General features: G+C 42.2%; 1 protein-coding gene across 1 annotated transcript; it reads left to right on the top strand.

Annotated features, from left to right (window-relative positions):
* The first annotated feature begins 269 nt into the window (after positions 1-269).
* Positions 270-22,999, top strand: UBE2J2 (ubiquitin conjugating enzyme E2 J2). The gene is made up of 7 exons (XM_063436780.1): positions 270-355; positions 7,202-7,332; positions 15,225-15,265; positions 16,958-17,060; positions 18,641-18,779; positions 20,807-20,887; positions 21,446-22,999. Exons 2-7 carry the CDS (start codon positions 7,202-7,204, stop codon positions 21,728-21,730), a joined length of 780 nt encoding a protein of 259 aa, XP_063292850.1. The 5' UTR covers positions 270-355; the 3' UTR covers positions 21,731-22,999.
* The last annotated feature ends 693 nt before the right edge of the window (positions 23,000-23,692 follow it).

The raw sequence follows: 23,692 nt of genomic DNA, 5'->3' as shown, positions 1-23,692 counted from the left end.
ATCTTATCTTGTCTTCTAACTAGACTTCGTGGTTTATTTAAGATCACAGTGTTTCTTTATAACAGCTGAGCTGTATAACATATTGTAAATTGGAACTTTGTCCTCAAATCATTAGATTTGTATTAAGTGTCTGTCATCACATCAGAACTCAGCACAGTTCGGCGTTTAGTGATTAATCAGTGACGTTCACCGTATTGCAGGTCGCTATGGCAACAGACGCTCGTCGGCTCTCGTCCTAGAACACCAGGAAACCGGAAGCGGAAGTGTCAGTGTCCGGGCGGCCATATTGGAAGCGGGGGAGGAATAGTAACAGCGAGGAGATAGAGGGGAGGACCGAGCTGACCTGGACTGAGAGGTGAGGGGAGCCGGGTGTGGACTGGGAGCGGGGTCGGTGACACGGGGAGGAGGGGGTAGGACAGGGGCCCCGCTGTGTGGAGGCTGCTGGGGGCCCAACATGGCCGGGCAGGAAGTAGAGGCCGGGGCCGGTAAGCTGGGCCCACGTCTACCCCCAGGCTGTCAGGTAAACACATCTGTCAATCATCCCTTCCAGCTGCCTGCCAGGGTCTGATACAAAGCCACCAGCCTGGACCCCCATCACCCTCAGCCCCCTCACACTGAGACTCCCATCACCCTCAGCCCCCTCACACTGAGACTCCCATCACCCTCAGCCCCCTCACACTGAGACTCCCATCACCCTCAGCCCCCTCACACTGAGACTCCCATCACCCTCAGCCCCCTCACACTGAGACTCCCATCACCCTCAGCCCCCTCACACTGAGACTCCCATCACCCTCAGCCCCCTCACACTGAGACTCCCATCACCCTCAGCCCCCTCACACTGAGACTCCCATCACCCTCAGCCCCCTCACACTGAGACTCCCATCACCCTCAGCCCCCTCACACTGAGACTCCCATCACCCTCAGCCCCCTCACACTGAGACTCCCATCACCCTCAGCCCCCTCACACTGAGACTCCCATCACCCTCAGCCCCCTCACACTGAGACTCCCATCACCCTCAGCCCCCTCACACTGAGACTCCCCATCACACTGAGACTCCCCATCACACTGAGACTCCCCATCACACTGAGACTCCCCATCACACTGAGACTCCCCATCTCACACTGAGACTCCCCATCTCACACTGAGACTCCCCATCTCACACTGAGACTCCCCATCTCACACTGAGACTCCCCATCTCACACTGAGACTCCCCATCTCACACTGAGACTCCCCATCTCACACTGAGACTCCCCATCTCACACTGAGACTCCCCATCTCACACTGAGACTCCCCATCTCACACTGAGACTCCCCATCTCACACTGAGACTCCCCATCTCACACTGAGACTCCCCATCTCACACTGAGACTCCCCATCTCACACTGAGACTCCCCCTCACACTGAGACTCCCCCTCACACTGAGACTCCCCATCACACTGAGACTCCCCATCACACTGAGACTCCCCATCACACTGAGACCCCCCATCACACTGAGACCCCCCATCACACTGAGACCCCCCCCCATCACACTGAGACCCCCCCCCCCATCACACTGAGACCCCCCCATCACACTGAGACCCCCCCCCATCACACTGAGACCCCCCCCATCACACTGAGACCCCCCCCATCACACTGAGACCCCCCCCATCACACTGAGACCCCCCCCCATCACACTGAGACCCCCCCCATCACACTGAGACCCCCCCCATCACACTGAGACCCCCCCCCATCACACTGAGACCCCCCCCCATCACACTGAGACCCCCCCCCATCACACTGAGACCCCCCCCCATCACACTGAGACCCCCCCCCATCACACTGAGACCCCCCCCCATCACACTGAGACCCCCCCCATCACACTGAGACCCCCCCCATCACACTGAGACCCCCCCCATCACACTGAGACCCCCCCCCCATCACACTGAGACCCCCCCCCATCACACTGAGACCCCCCCCCATCACACTGAGACCCCCCCCCATCACACTGAGACCCCCCCCCATCACACTGAGACCCCCCCCCATCACACTGAGACCCCCCCCCATCACACTGAGACCCCCCCCCATCACACTGAGACCCCCCCCATCACACTGAGACCCCCCCCCATCACACTGAGACCCCCCCCCATCACACTGAGACCCCCCCCCATCACACTGAGACCCCCCCCCATCACACTGAGACCCCCCCCATCACACTGAGACCCCCCCCATCACACTGAGACCCCCCCCATCACACTGAGACCCCCCCCCCATCACACTGAGACCCCCCCCCCATCACACTGAGACCCCCCCCTCACACTGAGACCCCCCCCTCACACTGAGACCCCCCCCTCACACTGAGACCCCCCCCCTCACACTGAGACCCCCCCCCTCACACTGAGACCCCCCCCCCTCACACTGAGACCCCCCCCCCTCACACTGAGACCCCCCCCCCTCACACTGAGACCCCCCCCCCCCTCACACTGAGACCCCCCCCCCCCTCACACTGAGACCCCCCATCACCCTCAGCCCCCTCACACTGAGACCCCCATCACCCTCAGCCCCCAGTGATCGCTCAGCATGGGCACACTGTGTGATCTGGGATGCAGCTTCCTTTAGTTTCAGACATATGGCTTTATGGGTATCCCAAACAGCCTGCTGCACAGCAAGTGATTTAATGAAGGTAGACCAGGCACATGCTGCAAGACTATGATTCTCCATAAGCCTTGCCTGTCTTATGGTTGGCAAGAGATGATGAGAGTTGTGGTTATATAACAATTCACGGTCTACCTGTTGGTAACCCCCTGCTGCACAACAGGTTGTGTATCATAGGTGAGCTGTCATGAGTGAGATAGGTGAAAGGTCCGTCTGGGGGTAGGCAAGCTGTCTGCTTTAGTATTTGGGAATTTCTGCTCAGTTACTGGTGGTTTTGCTGTCTGTTGGGTCCTTTTCAGTATGCTGCTTATTATGCACCCTGATTAGACCATATGGATTTTTGTATTTTGAGGTCCTGATGTTTGCACCCTTATAGGACTATTCATTTTATAAATAATATAGTAAAACGAAAAAAAAAAACAATATACACATACGCACACACATACCAGTAGATTTGCTTGTGAAATTAAGCCATACTTGTAGGTGTTACTTAATAGTAACATTGAAAAACAGTAACCACCGGTGCTCATTTGGAATTGTTTTTTCCCAACTGTGAAGTTTTATCCTACATTTTGCAAGTTGGTTGTCAGTACACTTTAAAAAAAATGTTTTTAAAAGTTTGTAAATGGTTACTCTAAAAATACAATAGTACAAAGAATTAGGAGAGCACATACATAGTGCACAAAACTGTATTCTTATATTGACATAATAAACATAAAAAGAAAAGTAACTGCTGTACTGATCATGCAAAGTGACTGGCAGGTATCATGCATGATGGAGGTCCCATGGTGGCAATCTAACAGGGTTATTCGCTAAAGTGAGAATTGCTGGGAATGCAAAGTGAATTTCAAAACTTAGGCTAAAGTAGCCTCAATCAAAATAGAAAAATTCCTAAAGTCAATTCTGTTTTCAGTTTTACTAATTTACCCTGAAACTTAAAATTCACTTTGAATTCCTGGCATTTCTAGCTTTAGTAAACAACTCTGCAAGTCTTGCGTGTGGTTACAGCATGTGCAATGAGAATGGACTTATTTTCCCCTCCAGTGGAGAGAGCCAAGCGCTGTCAGCAGCTCAAGCAGTTGCTGCATCCAACCTGGTTTGCAAACTTTGAATCAGTCTGTGTGTAAACTACATCAGTATCATGCAGTGTGTGGATCTGTAGGAGAGAACTTTGTATCCCAAAACTTAGGACGAAAGGCTCCTAACTAGTGCAGCTAAGCATTTTTTTTGATAACCCTTCCATTTTATTAACTAAAGCTTACAGCCCACAATACGTCAATATTATGCAAGTGCTAAATGGTTACTCCAAACATCATAACCACTGTGGTTATTATGCTTGGATTAACCCTTTAATGTGATGCTAGACTTGCCCTTGTACAATCCCTCGGTAAGTGGAGAAAATGCCTTAAAGGGACACTATTGTCACCAGAACAACTACAGCTTATTGAATTTGTTCTGGTGAGTAGAATCATTACCTTCAGGCTTTTTGCTGTAAACACTGTCTTTTCAGAGAAAATGCAGTGTGTACATTACAGCCTAGTGATAACTTCACTGGCTACTCCTCAGGTGGCTGTTAGAGATCCTTCCTGGGTCATGGCTGCCTAAAATGCATCCAAACATTCAGTATCTCCTCCCTCTGCATGCAGACACTGAATTTTCCTTATAGAGATTCATTGATTCGATTAATCTCTATGAGGAGATGCTGACTGGCCAGGGCTGTGTTTGACTTGTGCTGGCTCTGCCTCTTTGTCAGTCTCAGCCAATCCTATGGGGAAGCACTATGATTGGATCAGGCTACCACTTATGCTGATATCAGCTGGCAGTGGGCAGGTCTAAAGGAAACAGTGACAAAGCAAGCAGCTCCAGACTTTAATACAAGTAAGATTTCTATATTCAGGGTGGCATGAGGGTCTCAGGGTGGCTAGATGGTGGTTTTAACCCTACAGGGTCAGGAAAACATGTTTGTGTTCCTGACCCTATCGTGCTCCTTTAATTGTCTTGCTGGGCTGCTTCCTCTAAATGCTGCCTAATGACATCCAACTGTGCAGAAGTCGATTGCCAAACATGTCGGTTATTCATTGTCTGAGGGCATCATCTAAACGCCCTCAGCTGATGAATGAACTTCTCTGCAAGAAAAATGCACGGAATTGACGTTAACCAGGCTGGAACTCCTGGATTATTTTACTGAAATGCTGCACAATTGGGTTTCTTGTACCATGCCCACTTCATAGCACTGACAAGATCATATTGCTTGACTTGACCCTTTAATGATGTAGAAGTGTCAAAGTAAATAATTTGCTTCTACAAATTTTACAAATAATTAGATAATTGCAACCATACATAGTTTTAGAATTAAATAACTCCAGAGGTGGTAGTAGTTTTAGTCATGTGTATTATTATTTTATTATCTTGTTACAGGTCGTACTACAGTTTCAATAAATTGTCTACTTTTTTTTTTTGTAGAATTAGTGTTTGCATATGGCTGGGGTCTCCTTGAATCTAAAGCGGTAGTTTTCTATGTGTCTCAATCCTCAAATTATGCCGCAAACACATTCACCTCAAGCCCTATAATAGATAAATGCAGTCTTATTTTTAATACATGTCACAATTAAAATGGCCAGTTAAGTAAATTAAGCAAGGCTTTAAAGGGACACCCCGGATCCCGAAGGCACTTTAGCTTGCTTTAAAATGTCTTGTGAGGTGTTTTTCATTTTGAAAAAAAGTGTAGATTAAAATAAAAATGGAAGGTTTTATAAATTAACCTTGTTGCACCCCCTTGGCTTTTAAACAGATAACGAATCCTGTTACTTCCTGGTTTGCTTAGGCCCAGGGCACCTGTGTTGTAAAGACTTCTCATTGAGCTGTATTGTGAAGTCAGTGATTGGCCAACCACAGAAAGTCTGGGCGCGGTTAGAACGGGAAGGCTTGCAAAGATTTCAGACAAAAGATCTGCAGGTTTTGCAAGCTGTTTTTATATACCCCAATGGAAAAAATGCATGCAAGTTTTCATTTGTGGTATATCTACTAAATAGTGATTTAAAAAAATATATATATATATTTTGTGTGTGGTGGCGGAGTGACTCTTTAACTAAATTTGACATTTTATGATTTGCTGCTGATGGTAAAATGAAAAGATAGATCTGCCTTGAACATTGGGATCATTTGACATTGGTAACCACTGGTCTAAATGGTTGATCAATAGTTGTTGACTAACCTTGGATTTGGGAATAGTATTTGTTCCGTCTGTAATGAGACAAGTGAACTAAAACTGAATGAGGCTAACTGACGCAAATTTATGTTTTTATCCGTTCGTTTCGTCTTACACCCTGTTTTAGTTGATGCACATCTTCCGTTAGTAATGCACAATGCTATACATTGAACCCTGTTTTTATAAAGATGGCTAAATGTGTAGAACAAGTAAGCCTTCACAAACGTCTAAGTGTGTGCATGAATAGTCACTTGTATATGATTCCCCCATGTTTGCTGTTTTTAAAAGAGGAATTTATAGATTCTAACATTCCTAGAAGCAAGGTCTTGCTGTATGTAGTAAGACATTTTATAGCTCTACAGTTGACAGCACATGAATGTATTGATAACATATAAATTGAGAGAGAAAGTTATATTATTGTGTAAAAAAAAAAAAAAAATCCTCTATTCAGACATAATCTTTTAAAAGGGAGGGCTGGAAGGGAGGGATTTGTTTTGTAACTGTTCTTCTTTTATCCCCGTTTGCTGAGCCTTAGTGCCTATTGTCGGCACTTATACCACTACCGTGATTTGGGAGGAAGCATGTCAAGCTACTCACATGGAATTTGTGGGTACTTTTCAATTAACTGTACTCCCCAGGTCATCTTTGGTATTCACGGTGCTTTTTGGAAAAGTGCAATAGTGAGACCAGCAATTCTAAACATCAGATTAAGATAAAGTCAGTAATACCAACATTAGTGAAGTCTGCCACTTACAAGACCACTCTCTGAGAAAACCCCACCAACACATTCCACCAGAATGGAGCCAGATACCAATGAATACACAGGATTGATAATACATACTCAATGCATTGTACATAAACTGTACATCTTGTCTATTGGTATCTTTTTATTTTTTGTATTTTTATATTGTATGTATTGTTAATCCTGTGTATTCTGTGGTGTCTGGCATTCTTTTTGGAAAAGTACAACATTTCCTTCCTCTGTTCCTTTTTAACACCTCACATGAGTCACGTCCCTGCTTTACTTTGAACTCCAGACAGCTCACTTACTCTGTTCCTCAGATACGGTTTGCAGGGAAGAAGAGAAGGCAATTAATCCCAGCTTGTGATGTATATTGTTATGGTTTTTCCAATGTGTCATAAGATTATAGGGGTGGGGGAACAGACTTTAAAATGAAAATTACACCTCTTCTGACAAGTGATTTGAATCATATTATAGAGAGTATTTCTGGAGCGGTGTGCTGTACGCTCTGTGACGAGCTAGAAGAATTTTAATTCATTTCTTTTGGCCCTTTAACACAAGAGATGACCTCAGTGTTTGCTGACGTTGTTTTACTAATTTTACCTTTTCATTTTATCTAGATGAGCAACAACAGCAATAAGAGAGCACCAACAACTGCAACTCAGAGACTAAAGCAGGACTACCTGCGGATTAAGAAAGACCCTGTGCCTTACATCTGTGCTGAGCCATTACCTTCAAATATCCTGGAATGGTGAGCTTACATTTGAGAACGATACCGTGAAGCAGGGAACTATTACATCTTAAAGTGACACTGTAGGCACCCAGATTACTTCTGCTAATTGAATTTGTCTGGGTGCTGTGACCCTTTTTCACTTAGTGCTGCAATGTAAAATATTGCATTTCCAGAGAACTGCAATGTTTACATTGCAGCTCTAAGTCTGCCCTCTGTGGCTGTCTAACAGCCACTGGGGGCACTTCCGGAATCCAAATCGACCTTTGGTCCTTGCAGCGTCAGATTTTCCCCATACTAAACCATTATTCAATACTTTCCTATGTGGAGGTCTAATGCACGCCAGACCATTGCCGCGCATGTGCATTAGGTCTCCCCCGCCGGCTGACAGCGGGAGAGGAGCATGGGAGGAGCCTGACCCAGTGCCGAGGGACATCGGCGCTGGATTCAGATAAGTAGCTGAATGGGTTTTAATCCCTTCAGCGACATGGGATGGGGCGGGAGGGAGGGGGGAACTCCAGAAGCCTGTAGTGCTAGGAAAACGGGTTTGTTTTCCTGGCACCGGGGAATCTCTTTAAGTACTTGTCCTGACAGTGAATGCTTCCAGTTTATGTGACGTTTGGGACATTCACAGGACACAGGATTTTAGGAGGAGCAGTGAGTGAGCATAGAAAACTGTATTTATGTGTGAAAGTGTTGATAATTCAATCCTTGGACTTTATTACTGTAAAACGAACCGCTCCGTTATGTAATTTTATTAATCCTTGTCATTTTATACAGTGTGGAAGATATTAAATTGCCAATGGTGCTGCACTAACCTGTCCCCAGAATTCTCAGCCAAACTCTGGCATCCAGTTTGGCTGAAATTGACACTCCAATTCCCCAAAGCACTTCAGCTTAAATGCATGTCCGCAGAGGCTTGATTTAGAAAAGTGTCGATTTCAAGAGAAATCTACACTGTTGTAAATCCCCTTCGTGAAGGCCTTAAGGGTTTCCTGGCTTAATTGCTTTAAACTGTTGTCCAAAGCAGAAGTTGAAGCTTGTCATAGAGAAGTCCTGGTTTCAAAGCTAATTAAAGGGAAATTCTAGGCACTGTAATAATTTCTTCACAGTGAACGTATTATACTGCCTACAGTTCAGGTCCAATATCTGCCCTATCTCTAGTTTAAGTAACAGCGAGCTGCTGAGTTCAGTTGTGTGTGTTTTTTTTTCTTTGTGGTTGTGCTGCTTTTGCACATGTTTAATGATATCTGAAAATGGTGTTATCCTAAATTACTAGATTCCAAGATTAAAGTGCACCTGTCATAGTTCACATAACTCTGTTTTAAAGGAACACTTTAGGGTCAGGAATAGAAACACATATTCCTGACCCGATGGTGTTAAAAACACATGTATGGGGGGGCGGAGCCAACTGCCGAGCGGGTCAGACGCCATTTCTGACAGCTCTGTTACCTACGCCAATAACTCGCCTAAATCTTGACAACCAAGCTTGATCCCACCACCTCAAATATATACCCCGATCCGGGAAACTGCCCTGCATCGATAGATGCCCTTCTTTCAGAAAACAAAGACGCTAAAGCAGAAGCGCAGGCCCGGGGCCTACTCCGCGCACATACTGCCTAACCTGGCGACGCTTTACGGTGGTGCCTATCAGGACCTCCTAAGCATCCCAACCGCCGGAGCCTCACCCAACTTGGGAGACCCCATGCCCGCCATGGGGAGATGTTCCCAGAAAACTGGTACCCAGTCGGAAGGAAGGGACATCGGGGCCATGCTCCAGAGGCCAGCTAGGCCCAAACAGGCCTTAGAGGAACACCAGCCTCCTCATACCCACACGGCTCACACTGAACGAGCAGAGAGAAGCGACCTATGTACAGCCCCACCGGTACCCCCAGAGGGTTCGCCACCAGTGACCAAACATGACCTACAAATACTCCTGCATGACTTCCACAAAATCCTGTCAAAGGAACTAGCGGGACTCAAAGCGGACCTACAAAACACAAAGGACAGGGTGCAGGCTACGGAGACTGACATGGCCGAAGTCACCACCAACTTAACAAAGGTACAAGACTCGGTACACCAGCTTCAAAAGTCCCACCACAACATGGCCTTACACCTGAATGCCCTTGAGAACAGCCATAGACGCAACAACATTAAAGTACGAGGCGTCCCCGCAGGGGTCACTGCAGAAGAGCTACCGCACTACACGAGGCGGCTAATGGCTACTATTCTGCCTCCAGCGGCGGCTAGAAAAATGGTGATCGACGGCATATACTGGGTCGCAGGCCCCCCAAGAGTCGCCCCACAAACAGCTCGGGATGTTATACTACGCTTTGCATCCTCCTCTGACAAGGGACAAATCATGACGGCGCTGCAGGGTAAGACCCCACTAAAATTCGAAGACTCTAGCCTCACCTTTTATCAGGACTTGACTAGGGCCACCCTACAGTGGCTCCGCTCACTCCATCCTGTGACCCAACGACTACGTACCGCCAATATCACCTACAGGTGGGGAGCACCGGGCTCACTGCTCACTACACACAATGGGACTACCCACACACTTACCTCGCTAGCAGAGGCCCCGTCCTTCTTGGAAACGCTGGGACTGACTATTGTAGACGCACAGGCATCGGAGGGCCCAGGGGACCCAGAAGACAGTACCCCCTTGGACTCGAGCGCCGGCCAGACAGGCCACCTGCCTACCTAAACACAGCAAGCAGACTCAACACCAAGGACCCACAAAGAGACTATAAGTATCCGGTCCATGCAGATAAAGACTACGTGAATGTTAATTGTTATGTGCATAAGTTAAGAAACCCCAAACACCAACGTTCCCAACCTGAGTGATAGGGCTTTACACCAGTATTCCTTTGACAAACGGGGACCCCCCCTAAGGGCACCCGGACCAACCTCAGATGACACCACGAGATAATAACCTTCCCTTCCCCCCCCCCCCCCCGCTGCTCCCTTGGTTAGGGGCATAACCAGCAAGACAGTACCTAAATGCCAAAGCATGGCACGCAGAGACAGGAGTGGAGCCAGTAGAACCGTAACTATACTCCTGACCCTACCGCTCCACAACCGTAGACGGCAACGGCAAAACTGCCCAGAAGTCTTACAAGGTACTGGTCATTAAGAGCAGAGGTCCGAGCTAACTCAGACTCTAACACACTCTCTAAAATTTTCTTAGCTCCAAACCTGGCCTCAGACCTCGAAATCTAAGATCAAATTCACCTCATGAGCTCCGACATGCCATATTATACATGAAAAACACACACCTCAGCCTAGACATGTCCTATCAACTGCTGTAGATATAAACTGAAAAGTGCTGTATGACTGTTAACTGTTACCTATGTCTAACAAATGTAAACCTGTTCATAACCTATTCCAGCTGTTGTGGCAGAATAGGAAAATTCTGTTCCATTATCGCACAAATAAATAAACAATTTTAAAAAAAAAAGCACATGTATAGGGTCTCTGGCCCCCTTTAAAGAAAAAAAAAAACCAGCGCTATGTGGGTTCGCATACCATGCCACTGATCCGCCACCTGTCACTGATTCTCTGAAAAGGCAGTGTTTACATTAAAAAGTCTGCTGGGACTGACTATACTCACCAGAACAACTACAATAAGCTGTAAACTCCTCTACCACCTGTCCATCAGTCCTTGGCATTAGACTTGTGTGCCTGCAGCATACAGGACTAAGCATAGGATTGAATGACCAGGAGAGGCAGGTCTTATGTTCGTATCACAGTGCTTTTTTTCCAGAAAGCATTTTCCCATGCTTGCAGAGTTGGTAAATGATGTTTTGATGCCGATGTCATTAGAGAAGATTGTCCAGCTGGGCAAAGTGTTCCCAAGCAGGGAGAATCTTGGCAGAGAGGGTGTGTGTTAATACAGTGTAACACTGACATCCCTCAGGGAATGGTGGCAATGGATTGATAACCATCAAGTGACTACTAATAAAAAGAGATGAAGGCATAAAAACTATATAATTTATCGCTAACATATAGCATCCCCCAAAGCACTAAATCTATTATAAAGTGAACCTGGCATGGTGAATTCACTTTAAAACCATTGAACGTGTGGAAAGCTGTCAAACTGACTCACTGTCTTCGTGTTATATTTGCATTAAAAGTATAATGTCACTGTAACTATATAGAAAGTAAGATATGAAAATTTTACCGGATTAAAGAATAATAGTATTGATGGACCTCATTCAGAGGGAATTCTACAACCATTTTTTTGGTCTCAAAAAAACATAATAATTAATAATACATACATGGGGTGATCAAAAACATTTCCCCCCTTTTCTTTTAATGTTTGATATCCCTTTCCTTTTAAATTAATTATGCACTACATAAACATGTATGTTTTATCTGAGAATCTGGAACCTGCTCCTTCCTCTTTTATCTATAAGTAATAAAAATCCTTATTTTATTGCAAGTCTGTTTCCAGTTTACTATCACACGATTGCAGATTACGGATAAAGGGCATTACGATAACACATGTGCATCCATCTACACGTGGAACCAAAGGTCCAAAAGGTTATGCTTGTGTTTGTCTATACAACCATGGCCTGTTTTCCTGGACTGCACACGATTGGTGAGAGTTTCACTGCCAAACGGCAGAAGAAATTGCTCCCTCCAGATGCTGTAACTCCCACTGAATCTCAGAGAGCGCTAGGACACCGATACCGCAGTGCTTCCCTTAGTGCCCCCTCACCAAACTACTGACTAACACACTACAGTAAACACTCTGCTATAACAAAGTGTGTATTATGGTAAAATAATGCCAACTCTTCTTATGTATATTCATAAGCCACTCAGCCTTTTAGTATATTTTTATTCTTTTACTTCTCAAGTGTATGCAGATTATAAATGTAGATATGCCATTTTAACCTTTTAACCCCTTAAGGACCAAACTTCTGGAATAAAAGGGAATCATGACATGTCATGTGTCCTTAAGGGGTTAAAGATCAGTTTCAAGGTAGAAGTTTCACACGCCAATGCTGTATCCTAACTTAATGCTGTATCCTAACTTAATGCTGTATCCTAACTTAATGCTGTATCCTAACTTAATGCTGTATCCTAACTTAATGCTGTATCCTAACTTAATGCTGTATCCTAATTGGAGCTTTTTAAAAGTGATTAACACCAGAGCAAGGTTTATAATAAGGTGCACTAATCCACATACATGTTTATTTGGGAGTTGTCCTTCTATTGTTTACATTGAACACTATGGGTTTCTTATTTAAGTGTTAATGAATCTTTATAAAAGAAGCATTTATCCACAATACATGTACTAATTTTATTTGAGGTAAAAATAAATTGCCCTAGATACTGGCTTTTTAAATATTTGTTTTCTGTATACACATTCCCTCAATCTCCTTTTTAATTTGATTGGCATCAGGGAGTGGAGAACTTGCATAATGTGGGGGCTGCTGATATCTTTGGATGTGCTTTGTGTGCCTCTTTCATACTTTTTTATTATTATTAGTGTATTTTAGTGACTTATTAGGTTGAGGAAAAAAATCATATATGGAACATTTCCACTTTAAAGGGACACTATAGTCGCGAAAACAGCTTTTGCTTCTTGAGGCAGTTTGGGCGTATAGATCATGCCCCTGCACTCTCACTGCTCAATTCTCTGCCATCTAGGAGTTAAATCACTTTGTTTAGGCAACCCTCGTCACACCTCCCCTAGCTGTGAATGACACAGCCTGCATTGAGAGGTGGGGGGGAAATGGGGGTAAAGTAACCTACTTTAAAAGATTTTATCTCCTGCTCTATAAATTAAACTTTAATTACACAAAGGAGGCTCCTGCAGGGTCTAGCAAGCTGTTACCGAGCAGGAGATACAACATTCTAAATTAAACAGAATTTGCAACAATGAAGGATAAACTTTAGATGACTCTTTACAGGAAGTGTTTAGGATTTAGTAAGTCACATGCAGGGAGGTATGACTAGGGCTGCGTAAACAAAGTGTGTAAACTCCTAAATGGCAGAGTATTGAGCAGTGAGACGGTAGAGCTATGATCTATGCACCAAAACCGCTTCATTTAAGTGATTCTATAGTGGCAGGAAAAGAAACCCATTTTTCCTGGCACTATAGGCTCCAGCAGTGCCCCCTGCGGTGCTGAAGGGGTTAAGGGTTAAAACACCTTCAGTCACTTACCTGAATCCAGCGCCGATGTCCCTCTGCACTGGGTCAGGCTCCGCCCACGGTCCTCCCTGACGTCGGCGGGGAGAGAACTAGTGCACTAGCATTAGGATTGCCCCATAGAAAAGCATTATTTAATGCTTTCCTATGGGGAAAAATAACAGACCAAAGGTCCGTTTTTAGATTCTGGAAGTCCCTCTAGTGGCTGTCTGGTAGACGGCCACTAGAGGAGGACTTAACCCTCAGAGGTGGTAATTGCAGTTTCTCAGAAACTGCAATTATTACCACTGCAGGGTTAAGAGACATGGGACAATGAGTTAAAGTGGTCTGGGTGCCTACAGTGTCCCTTTAAGCTAAAGTTGCTTTGGTGACCGTAGTGTCTCTTTAAGGGGCTGTATTTCATAAACCTGCATTGTAGAAATGTAATTGAATCAAGCTTAAACCCTTGATCACACTGCTCCACAAAGTCCTTTGGCAATGCAGACCTTGTGACCTCGCATATTAAATAAGACTGGGTTCCAAGTTTGTAAATTTCTGTACAGCATGGCCTTTTGTATGCATTTGTTTGAGTGAATCTTGTGATTCTACTTACTTTTCTAATCTGGGCCTTTTTTAGGTTCTTCTCGAGTTACAGGAAATGATGATCTAATTAGTGTCTCCTTTGCTTTCTAAGAAAGGGAAACGAATCCCATAGCCACATATTCAGCGTTTCCTCTTTAATGTTTGCAGGCATTGGTGTATCATGAAGCTTTCAGTGTAAACGCTTACTTGTTTGAGCCACAGATGCAGCGTTTCCTTTTGGTTATGTTTCTGTGTAAATCTCTACCTGTTTGATCAAGTAGAGAATGTAAAATGAAACTTGTAACAAGCCTGGAAATAACATTTTAATACCCTGTGCTTCCGACCTTCACATTCACTCATTGTGCCGTCTCAGAAACCAGTGAACAAATACATCCCTTGGATGCTCTTGGTGAGATTTTGAGATCTAGTTCCAAACAACGTAAGACCTCACAAGTAGTAAACAGAAAAGACCTGGTTTAGGGTTAGGGACCTGCAATGGCTATCCCACGGCATTAGATCAATATTTCTGTGAAATGTGGTTATTCTCTTTACACACAGGGCAGTGCACAATTGTGCAGTTCTATAGTCTCTCTACATCAGTAGACGATAAGGGGTTTGGAGTTGTGAGAGAGAGACGTTGTTATATGATCCTGGAACCTTAGTGACCGTGGTGCTGTTTAAGAAAGTGCTGATTAGAGCACTATAATGGTCATACTACTGCTGTCTTTCCACTGCCAGGCCAGCAAGGTAACCAGGGTACTACACACCCACATATGTTAATTCAGCTGAGTAAGAGACTCAGTGGGGGGCTCTGTTCATGCTTCTCTTTATTGACCTGCTCACTTATATACAGCATGTAACATTTATGAGAACACCAGCTGACTACTGTACATGCTTAGACACTCTTCCTGTGCTATCTTCTTATAGTTTCGTTTGCACTTACGCACACTGGCACTTCATTCGTGTGCGGCACACTTTTGGACGCAAGCATGGACTGTCACTTGGCTAGTTTGCAGTAAAGTGATGATAATTATATTTTTAGAAAACTAATTTATATGCTTTTTTGTGCCTTTTAAGGTTGGCATTACTTCAAAAACTAGAGTAGAATGGATACTGAATGTAAATTTTTATGTTTTTTTTTTTATTATTATTTATTTATTTTTTAAATGTATTTGTTCTTTGCTTATTGCAGGCATTATGTGGTCCGAGGTCCTGAGATGACACCTTATGAAGGTAAACTACTGATCACCAGCTAAGTTATACTTCACATTACTCAACTGAATTTAAAACATCTCTATACAGTTCAGGTTTTGTGGGTTTTTTTTTTTTGTTTGTTTTTTTTTTGGGGGGGGGGGGGGGGGGGAGGGGATGGATATATAATCATGATCAATTAAAGGAAATCTGTAGTGTAAGGAATACACATACAAAGTTGTGTTCCTTCTAGCCTCGTTCCCCCTCCAGAGCGTGAGGACATCCAGTGACAAGCGAGTAAGTCACCTAGCCACCAGGAAGTGCCTCTAGTGGCTGTCTGACACTAAAGGCAGTCGTAGTTTCTCATAAACTGCAATGATTTACATTGCAGGACTAAGTGGGAATGGGACACTGCACCCAGACCACTTCAATCAGCAGAAGTGGTCTGGGTGCCTATAGTATTCCTTTAATACAGGGGTGCCCAAAAGGTAGATCCACAGAAGTTTTAAAATGACAGCTTACTTGATGCTTTGTCTTTCTAAAGGCATACAAAGCATAATGGGAGTTTTAGTTCTACACCATCTGGGGATCTACCTTTTGGGAACCCCTGTTTTAATAGAAAAAAAAATGAGGGTCCAAGCAGCAGATATACAACTGTTGTACATAACTCCTCATAATATGCAAGAAGCCACAGGAGTTGTTATCTAACTGCTAAACGCCCAATGCTATCCTCTGCTTTATTTATTTTATTTATTTATTATTGCCATTTATATAGCGCCAACAGATTCCGTAGCGCTTTACAATATTATGAGAGGGGGATTTAACTATAAATAGGACAATTACAAATAAACTTACAGGAACAATAGGTTGAAGAGGACCCTGCTCAAACGAGCTTATATTCTATAATGCACTTGGTGGTGACAACTACTGATAACCTTTGTATTACTGAGCATCTATATATCCTTTAAAAACACCTCACCTAGGCAAAAATAATGGGGGTTTAGTTACAATATATGATCATGCATTGCATAAGCTGAATGGGTACAAAACTGGGGAGTTGGCCTGGACTCATATATATATATATATATATATATATATATATATATATATATTTATTACCAAGAGGGCTGCACTCCCCTGAACATGCATACATTAAGGGTGCTGCTGGAGCCAAATGATACAACATAGAAGATCCAGCACACTCACTCATTCAATAAACAGCAATTCCAAGGCTCACAGAGTGTAATAGTTTTATTTTTTTTAAATCATTTTTTTTATATAAAGAATGTACACATCTACAAAACAGCAGTTAGTGAAGTACACTTCACACGATGCTCAGCCAGCCTAAAGTGTCAAAATTAGCCGATACTAATATAGATGTGACAAACAAGTGACATTTGGCACTGTGAATAACTATTTATTTAAAGAAGAAATGTCACTTTAAGATGCTTGTTGCCACATTTGCCAAAATCATTCAATATTACTTTGTCTTATTTCTTTTGATTATGGTGTAATTTCGATGGAATTCCAGTGCAGTCTGAGTCTTTCATTAAAATGTTCTCTTTATAAAACTCCTAAATTACAGTTCTGCTTTAATGTTTGAAGTAAGTGTGTGTGTGTGTGTGTGTGTGTGTATATATGTATATATAAGCAAATCTTCATGTAGAATATTTGATATGCCATGTTTTATATTCATGTAATTTTTTTTTTTTTTTTTATTCTGTTGTACCGCAGGTGGATATTATCATGGCAAACTTGTATTTCCCAGAGAATTCCCTTTTAAACCACCTAGTATTTATATGATCACCCCTAATGGACGATTTAAATGTAACACACGGTAAGGATTCCTAATTTAGTTATTTCTTTTATGCTTTACTGTAGGATTGCCTTAATATTAGATATGTTTTGGTTACCTATGTATTTTAAATACTCTAAATGTGTACTCGCAAAATATATTCAAAAGGCAAATGAAGGCAAAATATCAACTGGCGCTATTGCAAGGACTGATTTTAGTATAGTTTTGTTATACACAGCCTGGCCAAAAAAAAGCCACCATTAAAAAAAAAACATACATACTCTAATATTTTGTTGGACCGCCTTTAGCTTTGATTACGGCACGCATTCGCTGTAGCATTGTTTCGATAAGCTTCTGCAATGTCACAAGATTTATTTCCGTCCAGTGTTGCATTAATTTTTCACCAAGATCTTGTATTGATGATGGGAGAGTCGAACCACTGCGCAAGGCCTTCTCCAGCACATTCCAAAGGTTCTCAATGGGGTTAGGATCGGGACTCTGTGGTGGCCAATCCATGTGTGAAAATTATGTCTCATGCTCCCAGAACCACTCTTTCACAATTTGAGCCCGATGAATCCTGGCATTGTCATCTTGAATTATGCCCGTGCCATCAGGGAACAAAATAATCCATTGATGGAATAACCTGGTCATTCAGGTAGTCAGCTGACCTCATTCTTTGGGCACATAATGTTGCTGAACCTTGACCTGACCAACTGCAGCAACCCCAGGTCATAGCGCTGCCCCCACAGGCTTGTACAGTAGGTACTAGGCATGATAAGTGCATCACTTCACCTGCCTCTCTTCTTACCCTGATGCGACCATCGTTCTGGACCAGGGTAAATCTGGACTCATCAGACAGCATTATTTTCCTCTATTGCTCCAGAGTCCAATCTTGATGCTCCCTAGCAAATTGAAGCCTTTTTTTCTGATTAGCCTCACTGATTAGTAGTTTTCTTAAGGCTACACAGCTGTTCAGTCCCAATCCTTTTGCATTGTGCGTGTGGCATTGCTCTTACTTTCACTATTAAACGTAGCCCTGAGTTCTACTGTTGTTTTTCTACAATTTGATTTTACCAAACGTTTAAGTGATCGCCGGTCATGACCAATCAGGATTTTTTTTTCCGACCACTATTCTTCCTCGAAGATGATGGTTCCCCATTATCCTTCCAGTTTTTAATAATGTGTTGGAGAGTTCTTAACCCAATTTTAGTAGTTTCTGTAATCTCCTTAGATGTTTTCTCTGTTTGATGCATGCCAATGATTTGACCCTTCTCAAACAGACTCACATCTTTTCGACGACCGCTGGATGCGTCTTTCGACATGGTTGTTTAAGAAATGAGAAGCTACTCATTGCATCAGTTGTGGTTAAATAACTTGTTTCCAGCTGAAAGATAATTACCCATGCAGTAATGCAGTAGCAATCCAATAGAAGGCTCTTGCCTATTCCTATTTGCTTAGTTAAATCCAGGTGGTGCCTTTTTTTTGGCCAGGCAGTGTATATATTCAGTTTATTTTAGAGTATTGTGGAGGGGGATATGGTAAGTGCAGCAGATGCAGACATGTGGGTTACATTATTAAAACATGAAATATAGCTGCTTTCCCTTTATGTATTCTTCCCGCAGTCTCTGCCTTTCAATAACAGACTTCCACCCAGACACCTGGAACCCTGCATGGTCGGTCTCTACAATCCTAACTGGTCTGCTCAGCTTTATGGTGGAAAAGGGACCCACGCTTGGGAGCATAGAAACGTCAGACTTTACAGTAAGCATCAATGACCATTTGTAGATGGCTTCACATAACATAACTATTTATAAGTTCCAATGCATGGATGCCCCCCCCCCCCCCCTATCCTTTCTACGTTTTTTACAATTCTTTTAAATAGACTGGATAATAGTACAGTATCCAGAATTCTTCCTATACAAAGGAAGGAATTGCAAGAATTCAGTAGAAAAAGAATCATGAACATGGACTTGAGCTTACAGTTATGACATTCTTAGTGAGCACTACAGATTACAGCATTTGCCAGATTAGAGAGCTCTAACAACATGTATACATAATAGTGTGAGAACAGTTTGAACTGTAAAAGGTGAACCGCATCTCCCTCTGCCATCCAATAAATCTGACCTAAGGCCATCTGATGGTTGTCAAATGTCTCCATACTTATCCTAGCGATACGTGGCTTTTTGTGGGTACCATCGCTTTGTGTGTACCAGTTATTAGGAAAAAGAAGTAACTGGTGCAGTAACTGATATCAAATAGTATGTAAACACAAAAGATGCAACATGTATGTATGAGCAAAAAGTTGATTCCAAACCAAATATAATATAAATGACCTAATATGGATGGTAAATGGGTGGTATACACCTTAGTGCTCTACTGTAGATGGACTTTGGTGGAATAAGCCAGAAACTGATACATCAAAGATGATGGTAGCAGTTCTATTTTTATTTTATTTCTATATTGTAAGGAATCGGTTTGCACACTGTAGAATGTGACAAATTCCAACTTGTTTACTAGACCCATTAGGTGGTACTGTCAAACCGTGTTTTTTTTTGTTTGTTTGTTTTTTATTATAATGAGACATGTAAAAAAAAAGTAGTTTTAAAATCTACAAATTCTAATTAATATTGAAGGAGATATTGGGTGCGATTGTGAGGAATTCAGTGGAGATAAGTTTATAATGCACTTTAGCAGCACTTCCTTGTACAGTGCGATGTTATCTCCCCATAGTGCTCTGGGTACTGAGAAATGCTGTAGAACAGCATTCACTCTCTTGTCACAGTGAGGGCCAACTTTATTTTTCTGGAATATCCTGGCTGTGCCAAGAAGTCAAGAATACAATTTTAAAATAGAGTTCGATATTAAAAAAAATACAACTCATTGCTAATTTTTCTCTGACTATCTGACTGTGCAAAAATCTCTCATTACAGTGTCCCTTTAAGGTGGTTTCACAAGAATGAGTTACATTTGCTCGCATTGAAAAGAAGAAAGAAACCCTGAATAATGTCTATTGCTTTTTCTTTTTTTTAAATTCCTTATACTGTTAACTTTGCACAGAGCTTTAAGTCTGCTACACCTACACACTCACACTCCCTCTCTTTCATATGATAACTGTTTTCCTGCCTCTGACAAACTGTTAAACGGACACTATAGTCATCTGAACAACATTAGCTTAATGAAGCAGTTTTGGTGTATAGAACATGCCCCTGCAGCCTCACTGCTCAATCCTCTGCCATTTAGGAGTTTAATCCCTTTGTTTATGAACCCTAGTCACACCTCCCTGCATGTGACTTGCACAGCCTTCCATAAACACTTCCTGTAAAGAGAGCCCTATTTAGGCTTTCTTTATTGCAAGTTCTGTTTAATTAAGATTTTATTATCCCCTGCAATGTTAATAGCTTGCTAGACCCTGCAAGAGCCTCCTGTATGTGATTAAAGTTCAATTTAGAGATTGAGATACAATGATTTAAGGTAAATTACATCTGTTTGAAAGTGAAACCATTTTTTTTTTCATGCAGTCTGTGTCAATCATAGCCAGGGGAGGTGTGGCTAGGGCTGCATAAACAGAAACAAAGTGATTTAACTCCTAAATGACAGTGAATTGAGCAGTGAAATTGCAGGGGAATGATCTATACACTAAACCTGCTTTATTTAGCTAAAGTAATTTAGGTGACTATAGTGTTCCTTTAATATGCAGTTTTTTTGAGTGAGCTGGAACAGATGCTTTTTTTTTTAAAAACATTTTTCATTGAAAACTAAAAAATATTTGTATTTTGTATGCTTCACAGAAACGACAACTAGCAGCACAAAGTTTAGCATTCAACTTAAAGGACAAAGTTTTTTGTGAACTGTTTCCAGAAGTAGTAGAGGTAAGGCTTCACCTCTAACATAAACAACCAAACAAAAAGAAACAAAACTTAAAATTGTAGATCTTAGTTATGTCTCCCATTTGGTACTTATTCTCCGTACGGGGCCCTGGAATAATGTGTACCTGATCCAGGGTATCTGATGTCATTAGCACTGCCTCTTGCTGAGACAGAATGTATGTGCTGATGGGTTCGCGCACCAGCTAGAAACACATCAATTTTCAGACATTGTTTTGACACGATCTAGAAGAAAACAAATCTTAGAATTGTGTTTGTATCTAGACCCTGGAATGAGGCATTCCTTGAAGCTACTATGGTAACATAGTTGTTTATCATTAAAAGTACTATGCATGGGATAAATATATTCCGATAGCTGGATTTGATATCCAAACACGCCCTTGACCCATTATAACCAAACTTTGCTAATGAATTTAACATGCACTTATGTCTCAGAAGACAAACATGCAAGCTTTCTGAAACTTGATGATAATAGCGGAATATTACATAGAATTTATCTGTTAACCTCTGCTCGCTCACTATGTATTTATTTCTCTTCTTCAGGAAATAAAACAGAAACAATGGGCACAGGAAGAACTTAACAACCGACCACAGACTCTTCCACTCCCAGATGTTGTGCCAGACACAGAAGCTCACCTCGGGCAAAATGGAGCTGCAATTCTAAATGGTCACGTCCCTTTGGCAGCCGGAAATCATGCTGGTCTGCAACAACCAAACCGTAACCATGGACTTCTTGGGGGTGCATTGGCTAATGTCTTCGTTATAGTGGGATTTGCAGCCTTTGCATACACAGTTAGGTATGTACTGAGAAGCATAGCTCAGGAATGAGAGGTTCATTTGAACCTCCCAAGAAGAATCAGAGACCAAACTAGCGCTAGTCAGGAAGAAAAAATGAACTACTAGGAGGAGATGGACTCACTCAGCGCCATGTCTGGTCATAACTATTTGCGCTACACTCGTTCAGGTGATCTTTCAGTTGGCTCATGGGTTTATAATTCTTTTTAGAACGTGAGAAGAGTGCGTGTTTTTCCATAGCGGCAAAGAAAAGTAAAAGAATCTGTTCTGTGTTCAATAGTCTTTTTGGTTGTTTGTTGATGGCTACCAGATGTCCTCATTTCTACAATCTTTACCATCTACTTAATACAGAAATGAATCCCGTTTTAAGTAAAGTAAGTTGTAGCTCCTTTTTTCCTTTATTTTCTTCCTTCCTCTTAATCATCCTAAATGCTGCAAGGAAATATCAGACAGCTTTTCTGTGACTACCATCTTTCTGAGAAGATGAGCCAGGACTTATTAGACTGCTTTTTGGTGACCAACAACTCTCATAGAAGATGCTGGAGCTGGATACAGCTGTTCTGTTTTGCCACCGTTCTTGGAAGATTACATCTGGGACTAATCTAAGCTTTCTTCATTGCGTACCCACCACACCATGTCTGCCACAATGCATTGCCCTGTTTTGGAAGGCAACCATAAAGTGATTATAAGTCCCTCTATTTAATAATATACTTGTATTCATGTGTTCCTTTTTAAGTTGAGATGTAAATTTTAGATATGACAGCTGGTATTTTAAGATGAACTTTGGAATTGTTATATATCAGTTAATTTATATCCTAATAAAAATGGATATTAACCTAGACGACTCCACAAAAACCTTTATTTGTTACATGAATGATTCTCCATAGTCTGTTACGTCTAAAAACAAACAAAATCCTGGCATTTTTATTATTTGGTCACAGACTACATTGTAAAAAAATAAATAGAGGATAATCTTAATCACCCCGCGGTTTACTTGCCATACTGTTAAACGAATGTATTGTATTTATTTTTCCAAATCACAGCACTCAAGTCGATGTAGTTTTTCAGAAAGCGAAATTAGAAAATCTAGTTCCTGCTCCCAAAATGTCTTGTACAATGAATGTTTGTATTTTTACAAAAATAGCGTGCATTTTCCATCTTTTCCACTAGATGGAGAAGTATGAGAATTCAGTGAGAATTGTAGTTCTGGCACTACTGTATCATAAAATGACATATGTGATGGAGATTTTCTTCAAATACTAGACAGGTAAATAAAAGGTCCAATTTTGGCCAATGGTGTAATCTTGTTCGTAGCTTAATCTTTTTGGTTAGCATTATGTAATCCCTAATCTAGTGGACATTATCACTAGTTGAAACTGGTATAATTCAACCCAAATTTAAGATTTCCAGTCTGCATATCATGGACCAATCCTGAACCTGGGCTAGGTCAAGGCACAACATAGTTTACAAATTTTTCGCATCTATTACTCTATTAGAATATTCTTATTATTTTTATTTATATAGAAACATTTTCCGCAGTGTTCTACTATTATAGAAAGGGGACCCTTGAAAGTGAAGAAGGCTGTGGTCAAACAAGCTTACAGTCTGACAGGTTTATTTACAAAAGTGATAATTTAAAGTGAATTAAAAACTTTAGGTCAGAGCAGCCAAACTTAAAAGCATAGCTGAATAAGAGAATGTATGTTTCCAGTTCGCCAGTACGGTTATTTTGCCCTTATATTTAAAATTCACTTTACATTCTCACGTTGAATAACACTATATGAATATGACTTCATTTTAATGTCGCCAGATTTCCAGGGGGGTAAACATCCCACTCACTGCATTTTTTTTTTTATAACAGCGTGATTTATTTTGGTGATTGGAGAAAAAATATATATATTTTGGGTTTTTTGAATATATTTCCTTATTGTGAGGAAAAAAAATTGTAATTGAAAACCCCTTCCACCTGAAGTCTGTAAATAGTTAATACAGTGT

Source organism: Pelobates fuscus, chromosome 11 (genome assembly GCF_036172605.1).
Source record: "Pelobates fuscus isolate aPelFus1 chromosome 11, aPelFus1.pri, whole genome shotgun sequence".
In the NCBI taxonomy this organism is placed as follows: Eukaryota; Metazoa; Chordata; class Amphibia; order Anura; family Pelobatidae; genus Pelobates; species Pelobates fuscus.
This window is presented reverse-complemented; position numbering and strand designations above follow the sequence as displayed.

Excerpts from the sequence above, each read along its gene's own strand:
- UBE2J2 (XM_063436780.1), top strand. The coding sequence starts at position 7,202 with ATGAGCAACAACAGCAATAAGAGAGCACCAACAACTGCAACTCAGAGA. Across the intron at positions 17,061-18,640 it reads CGATTTAAATGTAACACACG|TCTCTGCCTTTCAATAACAG; the intron begins GTAAGGATTCCT and ends TTCTTCCCGCAG. Across the intron at positions 20,888-21,445 it reads TGTTTCCAGAAGTAGTAGAG|GAAATAAAACAGAAACAATG; the intron begins GTAAGGCTTCAC and ends TCTCTTCTTCAG.